Genomic DNA, 20,857 nt, shown 5'->3' with positions numbered 1-20,857 from the left:
CAAAGGGATTGAACCTGAAACCAAACTACAGCTATATAAAGCTTTTTTTTTTATTATAAATTGTACAGTTGAAAAGGATACGTTGTCCAGTAAGTTCGAGGCATACAGTTATATAGTCATGCACTTTAGCAGTAAGGTAGGCACATTTAAGTGATGTCTGCAAGAGAAAGGTAAGTAATGGCCACCATCGCTCAACCCGATAATCCCACATCACTTTGTTCAGCATCCTGAAAAAGATAAACATAGATGAAAAGAGAAGATAGGTGATTAATACATAAATTGTAGCATATTGGTTTGGCAGTAATCAATACTTTTGAAGTGAAGCAATAGTTCACCAGGTATACCTGTTTATCTATTATGAGAAACTGGTAATGACTTTAGCATCAGCTGAACCCCAAATGAAAAGCAGATAGTTTATTAGTTTAACCAGATGACATGAAATGGATCTGAAGATTAAAATTAAATTCAGTTTCTGTACAAAATCTAAGGAATATGATAAAATTTATAGCCCATTAAACTAATGATCTAAATCTCATTAAATCAATGGTTTAAATCTCATTACATTAAAGTAATGGTTTGAATCATTAAAATTTATTCAATGGTTTCCAATCTCATTAATTCAATGAGATCAATCTCAATTATCTACATTTCACTTATCTCAATCTCAATTAATTGTCTCTCTCTCAATTGTCTCAATCCCATTACATTAAATAAAAGGTTTGAATCTCATTAAATAAATGGTTTGAATCTCATTAAATTAATGGTTTAAATCTCATTAAATTAATGGTTTAAATCTCATTAAATTAATGGTTTAAATCTCATTAAATTAATGGTTTAAATCTCATTAAATTAATGGTTTAAATCTCATTAAATTAATGGTTTAAATCTCATTAAATTAATGGTTTAAATCTCATTAAATTAATGGTTTAAATCTCATTAAATTAATGGTTTAAATCTCATTAAATTAATGGTTTAAATCTCATTAAATTAATGGTTTAAATCTCATTAAATTAATGGTTTAAATCTCATTAAATTAATGGTTTAAATCTCATTAAAGTAATGGTTTAAATCTCATTAAAGTAATGGTTTAAATCTCATTAAAGTAATGGTTTAAATCTCATTAAAGTAATGGTTTAAATCTCATTAAAGTAATGGTTTAAATCTCATTAAATTAATGGTTTAAATCTCATTAAAATCTTAGATAAAAACGTTGGTTATAAGTAAAGGTAGCTAACTGGTTAATGATACCGCCTGAATACCTGAGTGGTCCAAGTTTAAATCCAGTTTGTTCTACAGAAACACTTCTAATCAAATCACCACCTGACCTTGTAGCTAAGCTTCTGAAAAAAAAAGGTCAAGAAAAGAAAATTGTGCTTAAGGTCTCATACCCTCCAGGATAAGCTGCATCATTTTAGGATCATTTTTACCAATTTTTAGGCTATAATTTCATCATCTGAAATAGGTGTACACAAAACATTTACAGAAATTGGCAGATATTTCAAAATTCTCAAGTTTCAACTACAATGAAAATCATCCAAAGATGGATGGAGAATACCACAGTCCTTAGGTTACGGACAAACAAGATATGGATAAGAGTCAGAAACAAATAAGTAACCAAATTTTATATTAAAAAAAAAAGTCAAATACCCTCTCTCTCTGTCTTTGCCTTTTATATTCTATAATCTCACCCGTCTATAATATGTGAGCTTGTGTTGTCTGTATTTTCTTTAACTACTTTGAGATTCCAATAGAAATTGTCGACTGAAGCAAGCTGAAGAAAATATCAAAAACATGGTGAACATGACAATTCAGAAGAGAACACCTTTGGAATCCTGTAGATATTTTTTTTATCATTTACTATTGAATATTTATCAAGGCTAAAAGCCACTCAATTATAAGATTAAATGTGATAGATTGTCTACTGAATGATGAAAAATATTATGAGGATTGAAAATAATGAATGGAATGAAGAAAATTTAAAAACAGTTTATAACAAGAGCTTAATAATCATATTGTAGTCCCAGGGAAGCAATCCTGTGGTAGTTTCTTAGAAATTCTGCTCATGGAATTCTGTTTGATGTCAGGCATATGGAGGAAAGAAGGAAAAGTTGTTTGTAGTTGTGGTAATAAGACGAGCATATTCTGTGGAAATGAGAATAAAGATCAATTAACAAGATCTCTCCTATGAAAAAGAGACAGATCATCCTCCACTAGATTGTGAAGTTGATTATGTAAATAACACAGGTGAGGAGAGAGAATAAAAATAATAACTTACATTAAAGCTTTATTGTAATCTTTTGCATGGAAATACTCTTCTCCCATTTGTACCACTGAAATAAATTAAAAAATATTAAGTATTAAATACTCGTTAAATACCAAATGTTTCTTTAAATAATGTATGAGTTAACAACCTAATTTGAAATAACTTATTCAGATGATTCAGTAATAAGAATAAAGTGCTATTATTAACAAAAGATAAAATAAAAAGATAAAAATCCTAATTTTGTCCAAAAAGATGCAATTTGGTGATAGTTCTTACATGGTTCAACATTGGTTGAAAACAGTTATTATTTCAAAAATTAGCAGACAACTCTCATTTTCAAACAAGGAATTAGTTTTGGTTTTGTATCGCAGCAGAAAAAAATGATAACCAAGTGAAGCATGCATGGTTCTCCGTGAGTGCACAGTGAACAAGGTATAAAAAAAAAAAAATGACTAAGTTCAGCATTCCCCCTCCCCCCATTTAGCCCCAAAAGTCCCCAGGGAACGTCAAATCCTGGTGAAAATGAACGGTGCAGTTTTAGGCCTTAACATATTTAAATTTGAGTTCAGCACCATGCAAAAAAAAGAAATGGCTAAGTTTACCATTGCCACCCACCAAGGCCTTAACATTTAAATTTGAGTTCAGCACCATGCAAAACTGCTAAATAGACATACACAGAAAATCTTGGACAAATACGGTAAAATAGTCTCAAAAATGGAGGGTTTTTATCAGCCCTTAAAGAGCACAGAAGGGTCAATTTTAGCCGTTTTAATCCGAAAGGCACCCCTAGGGAGGCAACCAGAGTTTTCACGGAAAATCTGTTCTGTTACTTTTTTTACTCATATCATGTTTAATGTTTGTGCAAAATTTCAAAAAATTCTAAGACATAGTTATTGAGAAAAGTGCGGACAGACAAACAGATAGGAGTAAATTTACAAGTCCACCCTCCTTTTGTTGGCGGACCAATATTAAGTGAAATCAACAAAACAAGTCAGGAAGACAAAATTTGCTGCATCATAGAGCAAGCGCTCAACACTGGTCAGCTTGCAAACATTAAAACAATTCAAGATGCTGCCGAACGCAATATGGTTGCTAATCTTTGCTTAGCTCTTGTTGAGCAGCAGATGATACAAGCATAAAACATTAAAACATCAGCAATGTAAAAAAAAAAATAAATTCTGGAGAACAAACAAGTTGCATGTTTCACGGGTATCACTTCCGTCTCCATAGCTCTTTAGCATTTTAAATTAAAAATCAAAAACAAAATTAGAGGCTTTACTTCTGAAATAGTAGTACATGTACATTCATTTCTTCAGGTCTTTAAGGATTATATCATTGCATTTATTCACCAGGACTCATAGATGTATAAAAAGAATAAAAAAAAATTTCCAAAAAGATTGCCAGACTATATTGAAAACATTAAAAATCATTAGAAGTAAAATTAGTTATCAATAATAGTAAATAGTTATTTAGATATGGAAATGAATAAAAACTTACTTAAATGTCTTTTCATCCTGGGTGATTTGTATTTCTTGAATTGTGCAACTGCACTACTCAATTGAGGAATAATAATCCACTGTCGATAAAGATATAAAAAAAGTATCATCAAAATGTGAAGTACACAAATCTATCAACAAAATGTGAAGTACACAAATCTATCAACAAAATGTGAAGTACACAAATCTATCAACAAAATGTGAAGTACACAAATCTATCAACAAAATGTGAAGTACACAAATCTATCAACAAAATGTGAAAACAGCTTCTTTAATAAACTTACCTTTATATAATGCATTTGATGAATATTTATGTATTTTAACATTTTATTGATAGATTTGTGTAATTATGTGAAGACAGGTACATAGATATTAAAAGAAATAAATGTATGTATAATATAATGCAAAAAGATAAGTTTAAAACTAGCAAATATATTCTCACTCACATATTTATGTAAAGCTGGGCGAATATTATGATAAATGAAGGATATGCCTATAATCGAACCATGAGAGAAAAAAAAAAAGGTTACCAACACAATCCATCATTCTCCTTCAAAATTACCTTATTGCTTTTGATTTATACTTGATGGAAAGAAAGAGACAGAGAGTGAGACATTAGGATGGAGAGAGAGAAGGATCGAGAGAGAGAGAGAGAGAGAAGGATCGAGAGAGAGAGAGAGAGAGAAGGATCGAGGGAGAGAGAGAGAGAGAGAGAGAAGGATCGAGGGAGAGAGAGAGAGAGAGAGAGAAGGATCGAGGGAGAGAGAGAGAGAGAGAGAGAGAAGGATCGAGGGAGAGAGAGAGAGAGAGAGAGAAGGATCGAGGGAGAGAGAGAGAGAGAAGGATCGAGGGAGAGAGAGAGAGAGAAGGATCGAGGGAGAGAGAGAGAGAGAGAGAAGGATCGAGGGAGAGAGAGAGAGAGAGAGAAGGATCGAGGGAGAGAGAGAGAGAGAGAGAAGGATCGAGGGAGAGAGAGAGAGAGAGAGAAGGATCGAGGGAGAGAGAGAGAGAGAGAGAAGGATCGAGGAGAGAGAGAGAGAGAGAAGGATCGAGGAGAGAGAGAGAGAGAGAGAAGGATCGAGGAGAGAGAGAGAGAGAGAGAAGGATCGAGGAGAGAGAGAGAGAGAGAGAAGGATCGAGGAGAGAGAGAGAGAGAAGGATCGAGGAGAGAGAGAGAGAGAAGGATCGAGGAGAGAGAGAGAGAGAAGGATCGAGGAGAGAGAGAGAGAGAAGGATCGAGGGAGAGAGAGAGAGAAGGATCGAGGGAGAGAGAGAGAGAGAGAGAAGGATCGAGGGAGAGAGAGAGAGAGAGAAGGATCGAGGGAGAGAGAGAGAGAAGGATCGAGGGAGAGAGAGAGAGAAGGATCGAGGGAGAGAGAGAGAGAAGGATCGAGGGAGAGAGAGAGAGAGAGAGAAGGATCGAGGGAGAGAGAGAGAGAGAGAGAAGGATCGAGGGAGAGAGAGAGAGAGAGAGAGAAGGATCGAGGGAGAGAGAGAGAGAGAGAGAGAAGGATCGAGGGAGAGAGAGAGAGAGAGAAGGATCGAGGGAGAGAGAGAGAGAGAGAAGGATCGAGGGAGAGAGAGAGAGAGAGAAGGATCGAGGGAGAGAGAGAGAGAGAGAAGGATCGAGGGAGAGAGAGAGAGAGAGAAGGATCGAGGGAGAGAGAGAGAGAGAGAAGGATCGAGGGAGAGAGAGAGAGAGAGAGAGAGAGAAGGATCGAGAGAGAGAGAGAGAGAGAGAGAAGGATCGAGGGAGAGAGAGGGAGAGAGAGAAGGATCGAGGAGAGAGAGAGAGAGAGAGTGAGAAGGATCGAGGAGAGAGAGAGAGAGAGAGTGAGAAGGATCGAGGGAGAGAGAGAGAGAGTGAGAAGGATCGAGGGAGAGAGAGAGAGAGTGAGAAGGATCGAGGGAGAGAGAGAGAGAGTGAGAAGGATCGAGGGAGAGAGAGAGAGAGAGAAGGATCGAGGGAGAGAGAGAGAGAGAGAGAAGGATCGAGGGAGAGAGAGAGAGAGAGAGAGAAGGATCGAGGGAGAGAGAGAGAAGGATCGAGGGAGAGAGAGAGAGAAGGATCGAGGGAGAGAGAGAGAGAGAAGGATCGAGGGAGAGAGAGAGAGAAGGATCGAGGGAGAGAGAGAGAGAAGGATCGAGGGAGAGAGAGAGAGAAGGATCGAGGGAGAGAGAGAGAAGGATCGAGGGAGAGAGAGAGAAGGATCGAGGGAGAGAGAGAGAAGGATCGAGGGAGAGAGTGAGAGAGAGAGAAGGATCGAGGGAGAGAGTGAGAGAGAGAGAAGGATCGAGGGAGAGAGTGAGAGAGAGAGAAGGATCGAGGGAGAGAGTGAGAGAGAGAGAAGGATCGAGGGAGAGAGTGAGAGAGAGAGAAGGATCGAGGGAGAGAGAGAGAGAGAGAAGGATCGAGGGAGAGAGAGAGAGAGAGAAGGATCGAGGGAGAGAGAGAGAGAGAAGGATCGAGGGAGAGAGAGAGAGAGAGAAGGATCGAGGGAGAGAGAGAGAGAGAGAAGGATCGAGGGAGAGAGAGAGAGAGAGAAGGATCGAGGGAGAGAGAGAGAGAGAGAAGGATCGAGGGAGAGAGAGAGAGAGAGAGAGAGAGAGAGAAGGATCGAGGGAGAGAGAGAGAGAGAGAGAGAGAAGGATCGAGGGAGAGAGAGAGAGAGAGAGAGAGAAGGATCGAGGGAGAGAGAGAGAGAGAGAGAGAGAAGGATCGAGGGAGAGAGAGAGAGAGAGAAGGATCGAGGGAGAGAGAGAGAGAGAGAGAAGGATCGAGGGAGAGAGAGAGAGAGAGAGAAGGATCGAGGGAGAGAGAGAGAGAGAGAGAAGGATCGAGGGAGAGAGAGAGAGAGAGAGAGAAGGATCGAGGGAGGGAGAGAGAGAGAGAGAGAGAAGGATCGAGGGAGAGAGAGAGAGAGAGAGAAGGATCGAGGGAGAGAGAGAGAGAGAGAAGGATCGAGGGAGAGAGAGAGAGAGAAGGATCGAGGGAGAGAGAGAGAGAGAAGGATCGAGGGAGAGAGAGAGAGAGAAGGATCGAGGGAGAGAGAGAGAGAGAAGGATCGAGGGAGAGAGAGAGAGAGAAGGATCGAGGGAGAGAGAGAGAGAGAAGGATCGAGGGAGAGAGTGAGAGAGAAGGATCGAGGGAGAGAGTGAGAGAGAAGGATCGAGGGAGAGAGGGAGAGAGAAGGATCGAGGGAGAGAGGGAGAGAGAGAGAGAAGGATCGGGGGAGAGAGTGAGAGAGAGAGAAGGATCGAGGGAGAGAGTGAGAGAGAGAGAAGGATCGAGGGAGAGAGTGAGAGAGAGAGAAGGATCGAGGGAGAGAGTGAGAGAGAGAGAAGGATCGAGGGAGAGAGTGAGAGAGAGAGAAGGATCGAGGGAGAGAGTGAGAGAGAGAGAAGGATCGAGGGAGAGAGTGAGAGAGAGAGAAGGATCGAGGGAGAGAGAGAGAGAGAGAGAAGGATGGAGGGAGAGAGAGAGAGAGAGAGAGAAGGATGGAGGGAGAGAGAGAGAGAGAAGGATGGAGGGAGAGAGAGAGAGAGAGAAGGATGGAGGGGGAGAGAGAGAGAGAGAGAAGGATGGAGAGAGAGAAGGATGGAGGGAGAGAAGGATCGAGGGAGAGAAGGATCGAGGGAGAGAAGGATCGAGGGAGAGAAGGATCGAGGGAGAGAAGGATCGAGGGAGAGAAGGATCGAGGGAGAGAAGGATCGAGGGAGAGAGAGAGAGAAGGATCGAGGGAGAGAGAGAGAGAAGGATCGAGGGAGAGAGAGAGAGAGAAGGATCGAGGGAGAGAGAGAGAGAGAAGGATCGAGGGAGAGAGAGAGAGAGAAGGATCGAGGGAGAGAGAGAGAGAGAAGGATCGAGGGAGAGAGAGAGAGAGAGAAGGATCGAGGGAGAGAGAGAGAGAGAGAAGGATCGAGGGGGAGAGAGAGAGAGAGAAGGATCGAGGGGGAGAGAGAGAGAGAGAGAAGGATCGAGGGAGAGAGAGAGAGAGAGAAGGATCGAGTGAGAGAGAGAGAGAGAGAGAAGGATCGAGTGAGAGAGAGAGAGAGAGAGAAGGATCGAGTGAGAGAGAGAGAAGGATCGAGTGAGAGAGAGAGAGAAGGATCGAGTGAGAGAGAGAGAGAGAGAAGGATCGAAAGAGAGAGAAGGATCAAGAGAGAAGGAGGGATAGAGAGAGAGATGGAGGGATAGAGAGAGAGATGGAGGGATAGAGAGAGAGATGGAGGGATAGAGAGAGAGGGACAAGGATGGAGGGAGAGAGAGAGGGACAAGGATGGAGGGAGAGAGAGAGGGACAAGGATGGAGGGAGAGAGAGAGAGAGAGAGAATGATGGAGGGAGAGAGAGAGAGAGAGAATGATGGAGGGAGAGAGAGAGAGAGAGAATGATGGAGGGAGAGAGAGAGAATGATGGAGGGAGAGAGAGAGAATGATGGAGGGAGAGAGAGAGAATGATGGAGGGAGAGAGAGAGAATGATGGAGGGAGAGAGAGAGAATGATGGAGGGAGAGAGAGAGAATGATGGAGGGAGAGAGAGAGAATGATGGAGGGAGAGAGAGAGAATGATGGAGGGAGAGAGAGAGAATGATGGAGGGAGAGAGAGAGAATGATGGAGGGAGAGAGAGAGAATGATGGAGGGAGAGAGAGAGAATGATGGAGGGAGAGAGAGAGAATGATGGAGGGAGAGAGAGAGAATGATGGAGGGAGAGAGAGAGAATGATGGAGGGAGAGAGAGAGAATGATGGAGGGAGAGAGAGAGAATGATGGAGGGAGAGAGAGAGAATGATGGAGGGAGAGAGAGAGAATGATGGAGGGAGAGAGAGAGAATGATGGAGGGAGAGAGAGAGAATGATGGAGGGAGAGAGAGAGAATGATGGAGGGAGAGAGAGAGAATGATGGAGGGAGAGAGAGAGAATGATGGAGGGAGAGAGAGAGAATGATGGAGGGAGAGAGAGAGAATGATGGAGGGAGAGAGAGAGAATGATGGAGGGAGAGAGAGAGAATGATGGAGGGAGAGAGAGAGAATGATGGAGGGAGAGAGAGAGAATGATGGAGGGAGAGAGAGAGAATGATGGAGGGAGAGAGAGAGAATGATGGAGGGAGAGAGAGAGAATGATGGAGGGAGAGAGAGAGAATGATGGAGGGAGAGAGAGAGAATGATGGAGGGAGAGAGAGAGAATGATGGAGGGAGAGAGAGAGAATGATGGAGGGAGAGAGAGAGAATGATGGAGGGAGAGAGAGAGAATGATGGAGGGAGAGAGAGAGAATGATGGAGGGAGAGAGAGAGAATGATGGAGGGAGAGAGAGAGAATGATGGAGGGAGAGAGAGAGAATGATGGAGGGAGAGAGAGAGAATGGAGGGAGAGAGAGAGAATGATGGAGGGAGAGAAGGATGGAAGGAGAAAGAGATAAGGATGGAAGGAGAAAGAGAGAAGGATGGAGGGAGGTTGGGAGGAGGAGGAAAGGAGAGAGGGATGGGGAACAGAATAGAAATAAATGGAAAGAGAGGAAGGCTGGAGAATGATAGAAGAAAGTAGGAATGAGTAGAAAATATTCTATGGTTGTAATATGTAAAAAAAAAAACAATTTTTTAAACACTACAATAAAATAAAAAATACAAACTCTTCCCCCCATGTATAGAATTTTAAAAGATTAAGAGTTGAAAGTTTTTAAAAATACTCAGAAATGTAAGCTACTTAAAACTACTTCAACACATAATGTAGAGGCTTTGCAGAAAAAAACAAAACAAAAAAGAAATGGAAAAAAAAAACCCACAAAGATACAGATGTTTTGTCAATCTCTTTTCCATACAATTAAACTGAAAATTAGTGAAGTTAGAATTTCAAAAAGATATTTACCGAATGATCAACTTTCAATTCTTGGTTCTGTAACGCTAAAATCCCTTCTTTTTCTTTAACAATATCAGGAGGATCAATGCCTGGCAAAAAGTTTTAAAAATTGATTTGAAAAAGCAGTAAAAAAACAAAAAAAAAAAATACAAAGTTAAATCAGCTATGTTAGCAAACTATAAATAAACAGTGTTTTTTTTTTTCCGAGAGCACCTGACACATTTGCTGATATAATATACGAAATAATATCAGACACTGATAATGTATATTCATTGATGCATGCAGTAGAAAGTCTGATCAAACTAAAACTATTACATAGGCTAATAAATATGTCTTTAAAAGTAGGTCACAAAAGAAATGTTATTAACTTTATGTTAGCTGTTGTCCTGGAAAAAGGATACGCATCGAATAACAAAGTCGATTGCTAAGTGGACGGATTATATACATACACATATAATGTATATCCTTGTAGCCGCCAGTTGCTTTATTTGTCTCATGGCATATCAACCCCTTTTGTGTTACTGAATATCAAATCCAAGCGTTTTTATACAGAGTTTCTATAATTCAAATTCTTAACGCATTTCTGTTCAATTTTTTTTTAAAGCAGTAATTTTCAAACATTACTTTATATTTATATCAATACCTCTGTATTAATAAAATCATAATTTGTTATTCGTTTGTATTTCTTGCATCTATGTGAATCATACATTAATTTTTTTTATTATTACTTTATTGAAATAAAAAAATATTTTTTGCATTATTTGGACTATTATTTTCATTTATCATACTATATTTTGTATCAATAATAAAAAAAATCCCAATAATAAAAAAAAAAAAAAGCAATCCTCATCTCAAAATTAGAGAGAAAAAAAAAATCTTTAAATAAAATTTTTGATTTTTTTTTCTTAGTTTTCAAAAAAAATAAAATAAAATAAAAAAATTCCACATGAATGCATCGTGATTTCTCTGTAAACAAAAAAGCCATTTTAATCATTTTTTAACAGAGAAATAAAAAATGAATCACTTTCAAAATCCGATTCAAAAATAAAATAAAAAGGCATAGTTACAATACAAAACAAAAATAAAATGTACTACTGAGCAACGCTAGCTAATTGTTTATACAGACTGTCATTGACTCACAAATGACCGACTATACGACCAGATACATGTGTAGCTAAATAGACATATTTTCATAACTTACTAAATAGCTCTACTAACGTATTAAGCACTGTTGGAGTAAATACTAAAACTCAACATACAAAATATTATATCTTTTCATAAAATTTTATGAAGACACATAAAAAAATAAACTTCATATATAAGAAATAATGATCTGATGTCAGAATAGAAGAACAATGGATAAGAATCTAGTCAACACTTATAATGTAGGGGAGGGCATATGAATTACCAGTCTCTCAGAACACTACAAATATATAGTCAGCTCAATAGAAAAGGAGTTATATCTAGAGCTAATTGTATATGGGAGGTAATTGAAATTAATAAATTAATACAAGCTCAATAGAAAAGGAGTTATATCTAGAGCTAATGTATATGGGAGGTAATTGAAATTAAAAAAATTAATACAAGATTATTTACATGTTTTATTGATTCAAACAATCACAATGCTGTTATCTAATTGTTAACCTAGTATCAACCCTCTTCTAACTTCCGCGTTGTGCTGATGAGGAATCTATATATAACTAAACTTTATATCATCTCTAGAATGATTGTATACAGAGGACACAAGGAGTACATCAGAGCAGATTCCATTAAAATACTTGGGCACAGGGATGTAACATTGCGGCAATAGGACAAAGGTTGGAGCTTGGCCAATAATCAGAGAATTATTGGATTGGAGACTTGGGGGGGGGGCTAAGAGAATGAAAGTAGTGGTAAATGTACCAGCTGAGACGTGGCGACAATACTCCATGCATGGATGAATGGTGGCTTTGTAAAGATATAGGATATTCTCAGACACAAGTAATTTTCTAGTATGTAAAGGAAGCCTACCTTTTTTGCAGCAGCCTTGGCAACGTCCTTAACGAATGAGTTTCACTCTTTTTCTACTCCCTCATCCTCAACTAGTCAGTTATTTAAAATGAAGATCAAATTGAATAAACCTCTAGAGAAACAAAGTAATTAGGGTTAAAGATAATTATTATTAAAGGAGAATACTGGAATCAAACTCGGCATCAAGAGTTAAAAGGAATACATATTGCAATTCCAGGAATGTAGTAAATTGTCCATTATAGTAGAAATAACTATGCAACGAAGTTAAGTCAGAGTAGGTAAAATGGAACAATTGAAATTAAGGAATGTCTTTGCGTTGCCAGAACACATGTTAGAAGCAGATGCAATATCCATGTGCAAAAACATTCACATGTTTAGCCACGTTCTGACATCACAAAGAAATATAGATTCAATATATACACTTAAGTTAGGGTTCGAAATCACTAAAGGGAGAGAGCCAGAGAGTTGACAGGTTGGCAGTTGAGAGGGGGAGAGACAGTTAGCCTGAGCTCCTTCAGAAAGCAAAGGGGGAAGGAGAAGACAAAATGTAGAAATCTAACATGGCATTGAATTCTCATCATCCTCATCACCAGCTGGAAATAAAGGCCTTCGTAATTGTTGTCAGCCTTTGTCTTCATTGTCATTTCAAATAATATGTGTCTTCTGTTATTATATAACTTCATGCTGTCCCATCATCTTAAATATTGAAATTTATATAAAACCCCTTCCAAGGTGTTAACTGTATCCCCCATCATCAATAATGTATCTTCCCCTCTTGTTCAAAGAACTGTCCATTACACATCTCTCTTCACATCTCCTTTCTATTATAAATGTCATGCCCATTCTGTATGAGCTCGCTCTACTGCTATGTTACACCATGCCTAGGAAAGATTAACAAGATGTTAAATTTAAACTTCTGCATATCAGTACAGTCAGGGAAGCAGGTAGTAGGAAGGGAATTCCAAAGTCTAGCCATTTCAGGGAAGAAACTTTCTGGCATTTAGGGACCTCAACAATGAAGTGGTGAGATTTGTTGCTAGGAGAGTTTGTCGGGATATCTATGTCAGAGAGGAGGGGGGGGCACAATGTGCAACGAGCACATTCCACTAAAATATTTGTAAAACAGGCACAGAGATGCAACACTGAGGTGATGGGACAGGGGTTGGTGCTTACTTGACAAATTTCTGTACTAATGACATCCTGAAACGTAACACTTCAACTTAGCAAGAAGTTGAAACAGCTATTAACCTGGACAGAAAATGACTGATAAGATGGTTTAAACAGAGGAAAGATATAAAAATAACGAGCCAAGAAAATCATGATGAAATATGACTTTTAGAGAGAAATTCAAGTTACAAGTTTCTACGCCCAACTACTTACGGAACTGTTAAGCTTGATGCTTAGTAAGATTGATTCATATTTTATGATGCTTAGTAAGATTGATTCATATTTTATGATGCTTAGTAAGATTGATTCATATTTTATGATGCTTAGTAAGATTGATTCATATTTTATGATGCTTAGTAAGATTGATTCATATTTTATGATGCTTAGTAAGATTGATTCATATTTTATGATGCTTAGTAAGATTGATTCATATTTTATGATGCTTAGTAAGATTGATTCATATTTTATGATGCTTAGTAAGATTGATTCATATTTTATGATGCTTAGTAAGATTGATTCATATTTTATGATGCTTAGTAAGATTGATTCATATTTTATGATGCTTAGTAAGATTGATTCATATTTTATGATGCTTAGTAAGATTGATTCATATTTTATGATGCTTAGTAAGATTGATTCATATTTTATGATGCTTAGTAAGATTGATTCATATTTTATGATGCTTAGTAAGATTGATTCATATTTTATGATGCTTAGTAAGATTGATTCATATTTTATGATGCTTAGTAAGATTGATTCATATTTTATGATGCTTAGTAAGATTGATTCATATTTTATGATGCTTAGTAAGATTGATTCATATTTTATGATGCTTAGTAAGATTGATTCATATTTTATGATGCTTAGTAAGATTGATTCATATTTTATGATGCTTAGTAAGATTGATTCATATTTTATGATGCTTAGTAAGATTGATTCATATTTTATGGCATTAATTGTACCTTATTTCTTACTTCTCTTAATATATTTTTTTTTTTGGCAGGGGGGGGGGAGGGCTGTTCCACTTTCCTCTTTTTCAAATGAAATCGTAAACATTTTTTGTAAATAAAACTGCTTTTAACACACTGAGGATATTTTAAGCAGTCTTTAAGAGAAAACGTACTATTACGCTGATTGCTGAAGTGAAAGCGATAGGAAAACGAAAGGAGCCGTGCTCGGATGAATGGGTCAAAATGTGTCCGAGTGAAATAGATTAGCAATAATTCACCTTGCATTTAATTTGTAAGTTTTTGTAAGTTTTTTTTTTTTTTGCAACTAAATTTTTCAAAAAATACTACCCATTCAGTTCTGGTTCAGAAGTAAAATAATGCTTTTGGAGTGAGGCAATTTTTATTTTTGTCGTGTTAGGAATGACCCACCGGTAGAATTGTCCCCTTTACCTCATTAGCTTCTGACCCCCCACCACTCCAACTAATTAGCACCAGACCAGACCAACAGTTCAATTTCATTTCAGGCAGACATTATACAAAATAGAGTATAAATTAAGATGACATCATCTAATTTGCATCTGTATTAATTATGATTCAAGAGTTGGACTTCTTGAGAATTGGAACAATATGCAGAAATGTTAATGATTTAAGCGTCAAGCTATGTAAAAGAAAAGGGCTGGTGATGTCCGGCCGTGTTGGGAGGGCTGGTGATGTCCGGCCGTGTCGGGAGGGCTGGTAGCAACTGGTCATGTCAGGTCTATGTGACATGAAATGATCTTTGGTTTAAAAATATAAGGTCATTAATTTGCATAAAAATTAATTAGCCGCGTTAAGGACCAATTTGGAGAACAGCGAGCCAAGTGTTTGGCAGCTGAGAAAATGCATTGGGGTATCAGTGAAAAGGAACGCTGTCAATGTCTATTTAGATTACAGATAACCTCAAAATGTTTTGTTTGTGGTGTCATAATTTTCCAGAAATGACTTAACCTTTACTTGTTATTTAATAGATCTTTTTGATTACACATAACTAAAAAAAAAAAAAAAAAAAAAAAAAAATGATTAACAAAAAATAACTTACTTTGATGTCCTTGTCTCCACGGTCTTTGCCCATAAAAGTCCAAATTGTGAAGATTTTCCAGAGGATTCCAATTTAACGGAGTAGTCAATGGCTGAAAAATAAAAATTTTCCTTTTTAATAATACCTTATATATTCTACAAGGACGAATGAAACTGACTTAATTTCTGAACATGCATCAGCTACTGACAGGAAGTATAACCATATTGGAACTATGTATGGCATCTGTGTTTATAGTCCTATCATGTCTGATTGGAGAGATGAAAAAAAAAAAAAAAAAAATTTACTTTATTAATAGAGTATATGATTTGACTCCAGTCTACCAGCTTTATAAAAACAGTTTTTATATTTATACCAGCTGTAACTACTCTGGCTGGTCTAGGAGGCCGTTATGTATATTTGTTTGAAGCTTTTTATTAAAGTATGCATTTCTGGTTTAATAAATTATAGAATTTAAAAAAGTTACAGTTTGTCTGTTAAGTTAATAACTGAACCAAGAATTTTCATCATCTATATACATGATTTTTTAAATTTAAATACCTTCCAAAATTTTCAAGGTTTTAATTTTAATATAAAATGGCAGAAATGAACTTCCTATTTAATAGTTTTGTTTCAAATTCTTTTCAAAATTCCAATGTTTGCGAATTAACATAAAAAAAAGTAACAAAATGTCTATGAAATGGCATTTGTTCCCTCCCAAAAATGATTAACAAACATATTTGGTTATTAATAATTGAACCCCAAATAACAAATCTGGTAGATGGCCTTGCAGAATCTGCTACAAAGGAGTTGGTAATAACCCATCTACTGTTTTTCAGGAATGCACTGGGATCACAAGTAGTGCTCTGGCATAAAGGCCAGATTGGTGGATAATGTTGAGTTTGTGTATCCATGGTTACAAATGTTCTTACTGGTTTCATACGTAAATGTTATCAATTGTATGTTACTGGGTTTTAATAAAGATTCTTAATTTTTTTTAAATTGGTTTCAGGATGACTTAGTTCTAATTATTAACTATAAATAATAGTTAAATTGGTTTTACAACCACTACTCTTAGATTATCTTAACATGCTCTTTGTAAACACTAGCTCTACTAGTATTTACAAAAACATAATTGATTACCTTCTGATTTAAAACAAAAAATAGAATTGTCATTTCCTGATGTTTGCATATACATATCCATATATCTAAATATGTGTGTGTATTAGTAATAGGATGATGCCAATATTTCTCCAAGGTTCTGATACAATTACTAATTCTGTTGTCAACCCAAGATTCTGATTCTTTTAAAATCCAGAAACATTGTTTTTTACTTTTCAAATTATTATGACATAAATTTTAGCAAATGTAAAACTACACTTTGGTCTATAGGTTTTAACTTTACTGGTAGTTTAAAAATTAATATTTATTTTATCAGCAATGGAAAATTTGGTTTTAAACAAAAAGGTTTTTAGCAGTGGAAAATAGGCACAAATTTTTCTGATTCGATACCCCAAAAGTACTCATTTTTCTGATTCCCTGTTCGGATTAATTGTCCAACATTAGTGTGCATGTCATTGCATTTTAAGCCCATTGAATTTTCTCCATTTAACTCATTTCTGATTTACAATAGATTCCATTCTTCGATTACTGAATTCCAATATTGGTTTTTCAAGTCAGCCTTAAATTCAACTAAACTCATTTTAGCATGATATTGTATACGTAAATAAATACAGGGTGGAACAATAAATTTGTCACCCCTAAATAAAATAACACTACAGCTTTATTTTAAAACTTTTATTGAAAAAATTAATTCAGTATGTAGTAGAGCTGACATCTATTCAATGTAGCTACCATCTGCCTCAATATGGGTCCGGAACTGAGAGCATGCCCTTTCCATAAGTACCAGCAGGAGCTCAGCAAATACTCGGCATATGGCAGAAATCAGGCCAGCTTTGGTGTTGTGGGAGGTCATCTTGGTGATGTTCTCGACATATAACTAAACGAAGTAGTCCATCAGGTTCAGGTCAGGGTAGGAGAGGAGGGCAGTGAGAGAAGGGTACAAAGTCATGGCACTCCTAAAGTCAAGCCTGTGTCTATTTGGACTTGCGGGTCAGCACTGAGCCCTGCTGCCATACACTGGGTCTTCCAGTGGCTACCTGATTGCATGATAGGATTACCACACTCTTCAGCACATCCAGATACACTTTGGTGTTGACTTTCAAGCTGACTTCGAAGATGTGATGTGGCATGAAGTGGCCTTCACTTGAAACTAGTGGTGGGACGATTAATCGGAATCGGAATCGTTAATCGTAAGAATCGTGTATTTTGGGAGGTATCGGAATCGGAATCGCATCGTTAAAAAATACCTTAATTTTCCGATTCCTTCATTACGATTCTTTTAGTCTGATGTTGAAAAAAAGAAAAAAATTTCCTGATATTTCTAACCGCAAGAGAGAAATGTAGCATGTTATAAAAAGAAACCAAAGAAATTCATTATTAACAGGGCAATGCTTAGTGCCCCTCCCTTACAAGGTTCATTCATTCAGATCTATTGTAATCAAAACTACAAAAGAGTTAACTTGAAAAGTAGTATGCAGGGCTCTACATTGCGAATAAAAATAAAAAAAAAACGCTTATCTTTTTGGCGATTGTTTTTTTTTACTGACAAATCTTCTAATAGTGAATGAAAATGCTTTTTCAACTTATATTTTCTTTAAATAAAACGAGCAAAGTCAAATTATTTAAACAGTAAACGGTTTAATAGAACAATGTACTTTTTTTTCTTTTTTTAAAAGAAGGCTTTTGAAAGAAATATCTCTAAAATGAAATTGATCACGTATTATTTCGCAAAGTTTTGACAGTTGTTGGCTTCTTTTGATGTTTCCAAACAATCGACCCCATACCTATCTCTTCCAAACCTAAAGTTATTAAAAAACCCCTTCGTTAATTCAAGGGTAATTAATTCAATTCAGTCAAGTTTTTTTTTTAATTTCATTGAAATAAAATCCATTTTTTAAATTTTTTTCTCCAGAAAGATAAAACCCTGAATTTGATTATATTAAAAGCAGAATAATATAATCTTTTTTCTAGAATTTTAAATTGAAAATTAAAAGTGTTTTGCGCAGTTTTTTGCCGAACGAAAAAGAAATTAATATATATATTTTTAAAAGGTTTTGTAATCAATTAATTTTTATGTCTAAATAATATTTACGATTAATTAAATAATTTCATTTTAAAAAGTATTTATGAATAGAATTTTACTTAAGACTTATAGTTTAGCAATATTGAACCGCATCAACCATGTGTGAATTGAACACAGTCAACCAAAAAAAGAAATTCAAAAGAAAATGCATATTTGCATTTCATTATGTAAACTCTATAAGTTTTTTTTGTTAACTACCGGTTAGTACAATTTACCGCCCCATCCCTTTATATTTTTTTCTTTTTGTCTTTTTTTAGCGGATTTTTTTTTTTTTTTTACACAGTGATCACCACTTATCAAGGCCCGGAAGCCACTCAGGGATAAGGGTTATTGCAATTACATTACGTTAGTGTGGAGATTTGATGAAGTGTTTAATTAGGGGGGCGGTTCATTAGGAATTTGTTAACATTGGACTTGAAGACATCCAAGTTGTAGTCCAGAGGGAAGCAGGCAGACGGAACAGAGTTCCACAGGTGTGCAGTTCTAAGAAAGAAGCTTTGTTCATGGAATCCGCGTTTTGATTTAGGCACAGATATAGAGTGGGGGAAATTTTTCACAGTGGATTCAGCTAGACGGGTGTTTTTCGTGAAAGATTGGCGAGGGGGGGGACCAGGGATTGGAGTTCAGACGAGCACCTGCCATGAAAATAATGATCAAACAAGGATAGCTCGCAACGTCTCTTCTGTGGGAGAGAGGTTGCAGGGTAGAGAAAAGAGCATCCCCCACTAAACCACGGAGACTATTTTGTACTCTGTCAAGGCATGATAGGCTGTTTTTGGCAGCTCCTGCCCAGATATGGCAACAGTATTCCATCCTTGGACATACTTGGCTTTTATATAGATAGAGAATTGCATCAGTAGTGAAATATCTTCTGGAGCGGTAGAAGGATCCCACCATCTTTCCAGCGACCTTGGCAACAGACTTGATGTACGTGTTCCATTTCAGATCAGGAGTAAAGGTCAAACCCAGAAGCTTGTCAAAACACGGGGCCTCACCCAGATGAGAGCCATCCATCACAATTGATGCCAGCTAGGGATCAGAGCGTTGATGATGTAAGGATAGGAGTTTGGTTTTGGATGCATTAAAGGTAACCAGCCACATCTTCCCCCACTGAACCACGCGCTCGAGATCAGAGGAGAGAGAATCCGAGAGAACTTTGTCATTTACAGCCTTTGATGTGTTGCCATAGATGGTCGTGTCATCAGCATAGATGTCAACGAATAATTTAAGTATGTGTTTAGGGAGGCCATTGATGTAGATCAGGAAGAGAGTTGAGCCCAGGATTGACCCCTGAGGGACTCCAGCATTTATATTGCAGGCCTCCGATTTTTGTCGATCTACCACTACTCTTATGAGCCTTCGGAGAGAAATGATTTAATGATAGAGAACACATTTCCAGTTATACCGTAGCTGGAAATCTTGTGAAGTAGACCCTTATGCCATACCTTGTCGAAGGCCTTTGATATGTCAAGAGCAATTGCCCTAGAAAGGAAGCCTTTGTCAAGAGATTCACTAATCCTGTGGGATATAACCGTCAGCACATCTGCGGTAGATCTTGCAGAGCGGAAACCATATTGTGTGTCACTAAGAAGGTTATTCCTGCTGAGGTGGTTGACTATTTCTCTATTTAATATGGATTCCAGCAACTTACTCATAACACACAGGAGACTTATTGGTCTGTACTGAGAGGGAGAGGACTTATCACCTGAATTCTTAAACACAGGGCAAACTGATGAGGTCTTCCAGGGGGTCGGAAAGCACTTCTCCTTAAGGCAGCGCTTAAATAGTTTCGTAAGTATGGGAGCAAGTTCTGGTTGAAGCTTTTTTAACACTATAATTGGGATGCCATCAGGGCCAGTTGCCTTACTAGAATCTAGGTTCTTGATTAGCTTGGCGACCTCATGCACGGATATTTGTATGTTACCTAGCTTGTTCTGTGTTGTAGGAGGAAATATGGGGAGTTGATGGCCTGCGTCGCATAGGGTAGAATTAGCTGCAAAGTTCTTTGCAAATAGTTTGGCTCTGTCTGACGCTGACTAGATGACCTCTGGTCCATTGATAATGGTTGGGATAGAACGCACAACGCCAAAGTCCAAAAAAAGTCTTCCATGGAAACTTTTTGAAGTTGATGAAGATGATGAGTTGAAAGCCATTTGCAAAGTCTGTCAAATTAAAATATCGCGAGGAATAAAACCATCTAACATGACCACAACCAACATGTTAAAACATTTAACTATGATGCATCCAAATAAATTGGAGGAGCAAAATAAAAAAGAAAAGGAACAAAAAATTACCAACTAGTCACTCAGAGCAGTTTTATTAGTGAGGGTCGAAATCGCAGTGTCTTTTTTTTTTTGTCTATGTCACCATCCAGGTGTCACCAATTTTTTTAACCCTCCTTAACTTCAAAGAGTAAATACAATATATACAACTAAAAAAATAATTTTTAAAAATGCTGATTCTATTCATGAAAAATTCTTTTAACTAGAAATTAAAACTTAGGTAAAGATAGCTGACTGACAGCAACAGTAGCACTGGTTAACTACTGAACCACGTGGAAAGGTGTGGGGGGAGGAAAAAAAGGAAATTAAATGATGATAATAAATTATGATAACCGTCTTTGAAAGGCACTAAACTCCTAAAATTTACTTCTTTAAAATTTTAGGCGGCACTCCCCGGCGATTTTAAAGCACTCTCTCTCTCTCAAAAAAAAAAAAAAAAAAAAAAAAAAAAGATTTAATTTTTAAGTTTGGGAAAGATATATTTATTATAACCGAATTCTTGTACGAAGACTGGATCTACTTTATTGGACGTTAATTTTTGAGATAAGTAATTTTTCAATGTTTCGTATGTTTTTAAA

At 37.1% G+C, this 20,857-nt stretch overlaps 1 protein-coding gene across 1 annotated transcript in view; it reads right to left on the bottom strand.

Moving 5' to 3' along the window:
- Positions 1 to 20,857, bottom strand: part of LOC145266928 (trafficking protein particle complex subunit 11-like) — a 132,257-nt gene that overhangs the window by 71,735 nt on the left and 39,665 nt on the right. Inside the window, exons 11-15 of the mRNA XM_080122731.1 lie at positions 14,817 to 14,907; positions 9,621 to 9,700; positions 3,761 to 3,839; positions 2,276 to 2,330; positions 82 to 227 (exon numbers count right to left, since the gene is read on the bottom strand). Of these exons, the coding sequence (XP_079978857.1) occupies positions 82 to 227; positions 2,276 to 2,330; positions 3,761 to 3,839; positions 9,621 to 9,700; positions 14,817 to 14,907 (451 nt within the window). The remainder of the gene's footprint in view (positions 1 to 81; positions 228 to 2,275; positions 2,331 to 3,760; positions 3,840 to 9,620; positions 9,701 to 14,816; positions 14,908 to 20,857) is intronic.

The sequence above is a fragment of the Euprymna scolopes genome, chromosome 4 (genome assembly GCF_053919585.1).
Source record: "Euprymna scolopes isolate OS-2025 chromosome 4, ASM5391958v1, whole genome shotgun sequence".
Classification (NCBI taxonomy): Eukaryota; Metazoa; Mollusca; class Cephalopoda; order Sepiida; family Sepiolidae; genus Euprymna; species Euprymna scolopes.
This window is presented reverse-complemented; position numbering and strand designations above follow the sequence as displayed.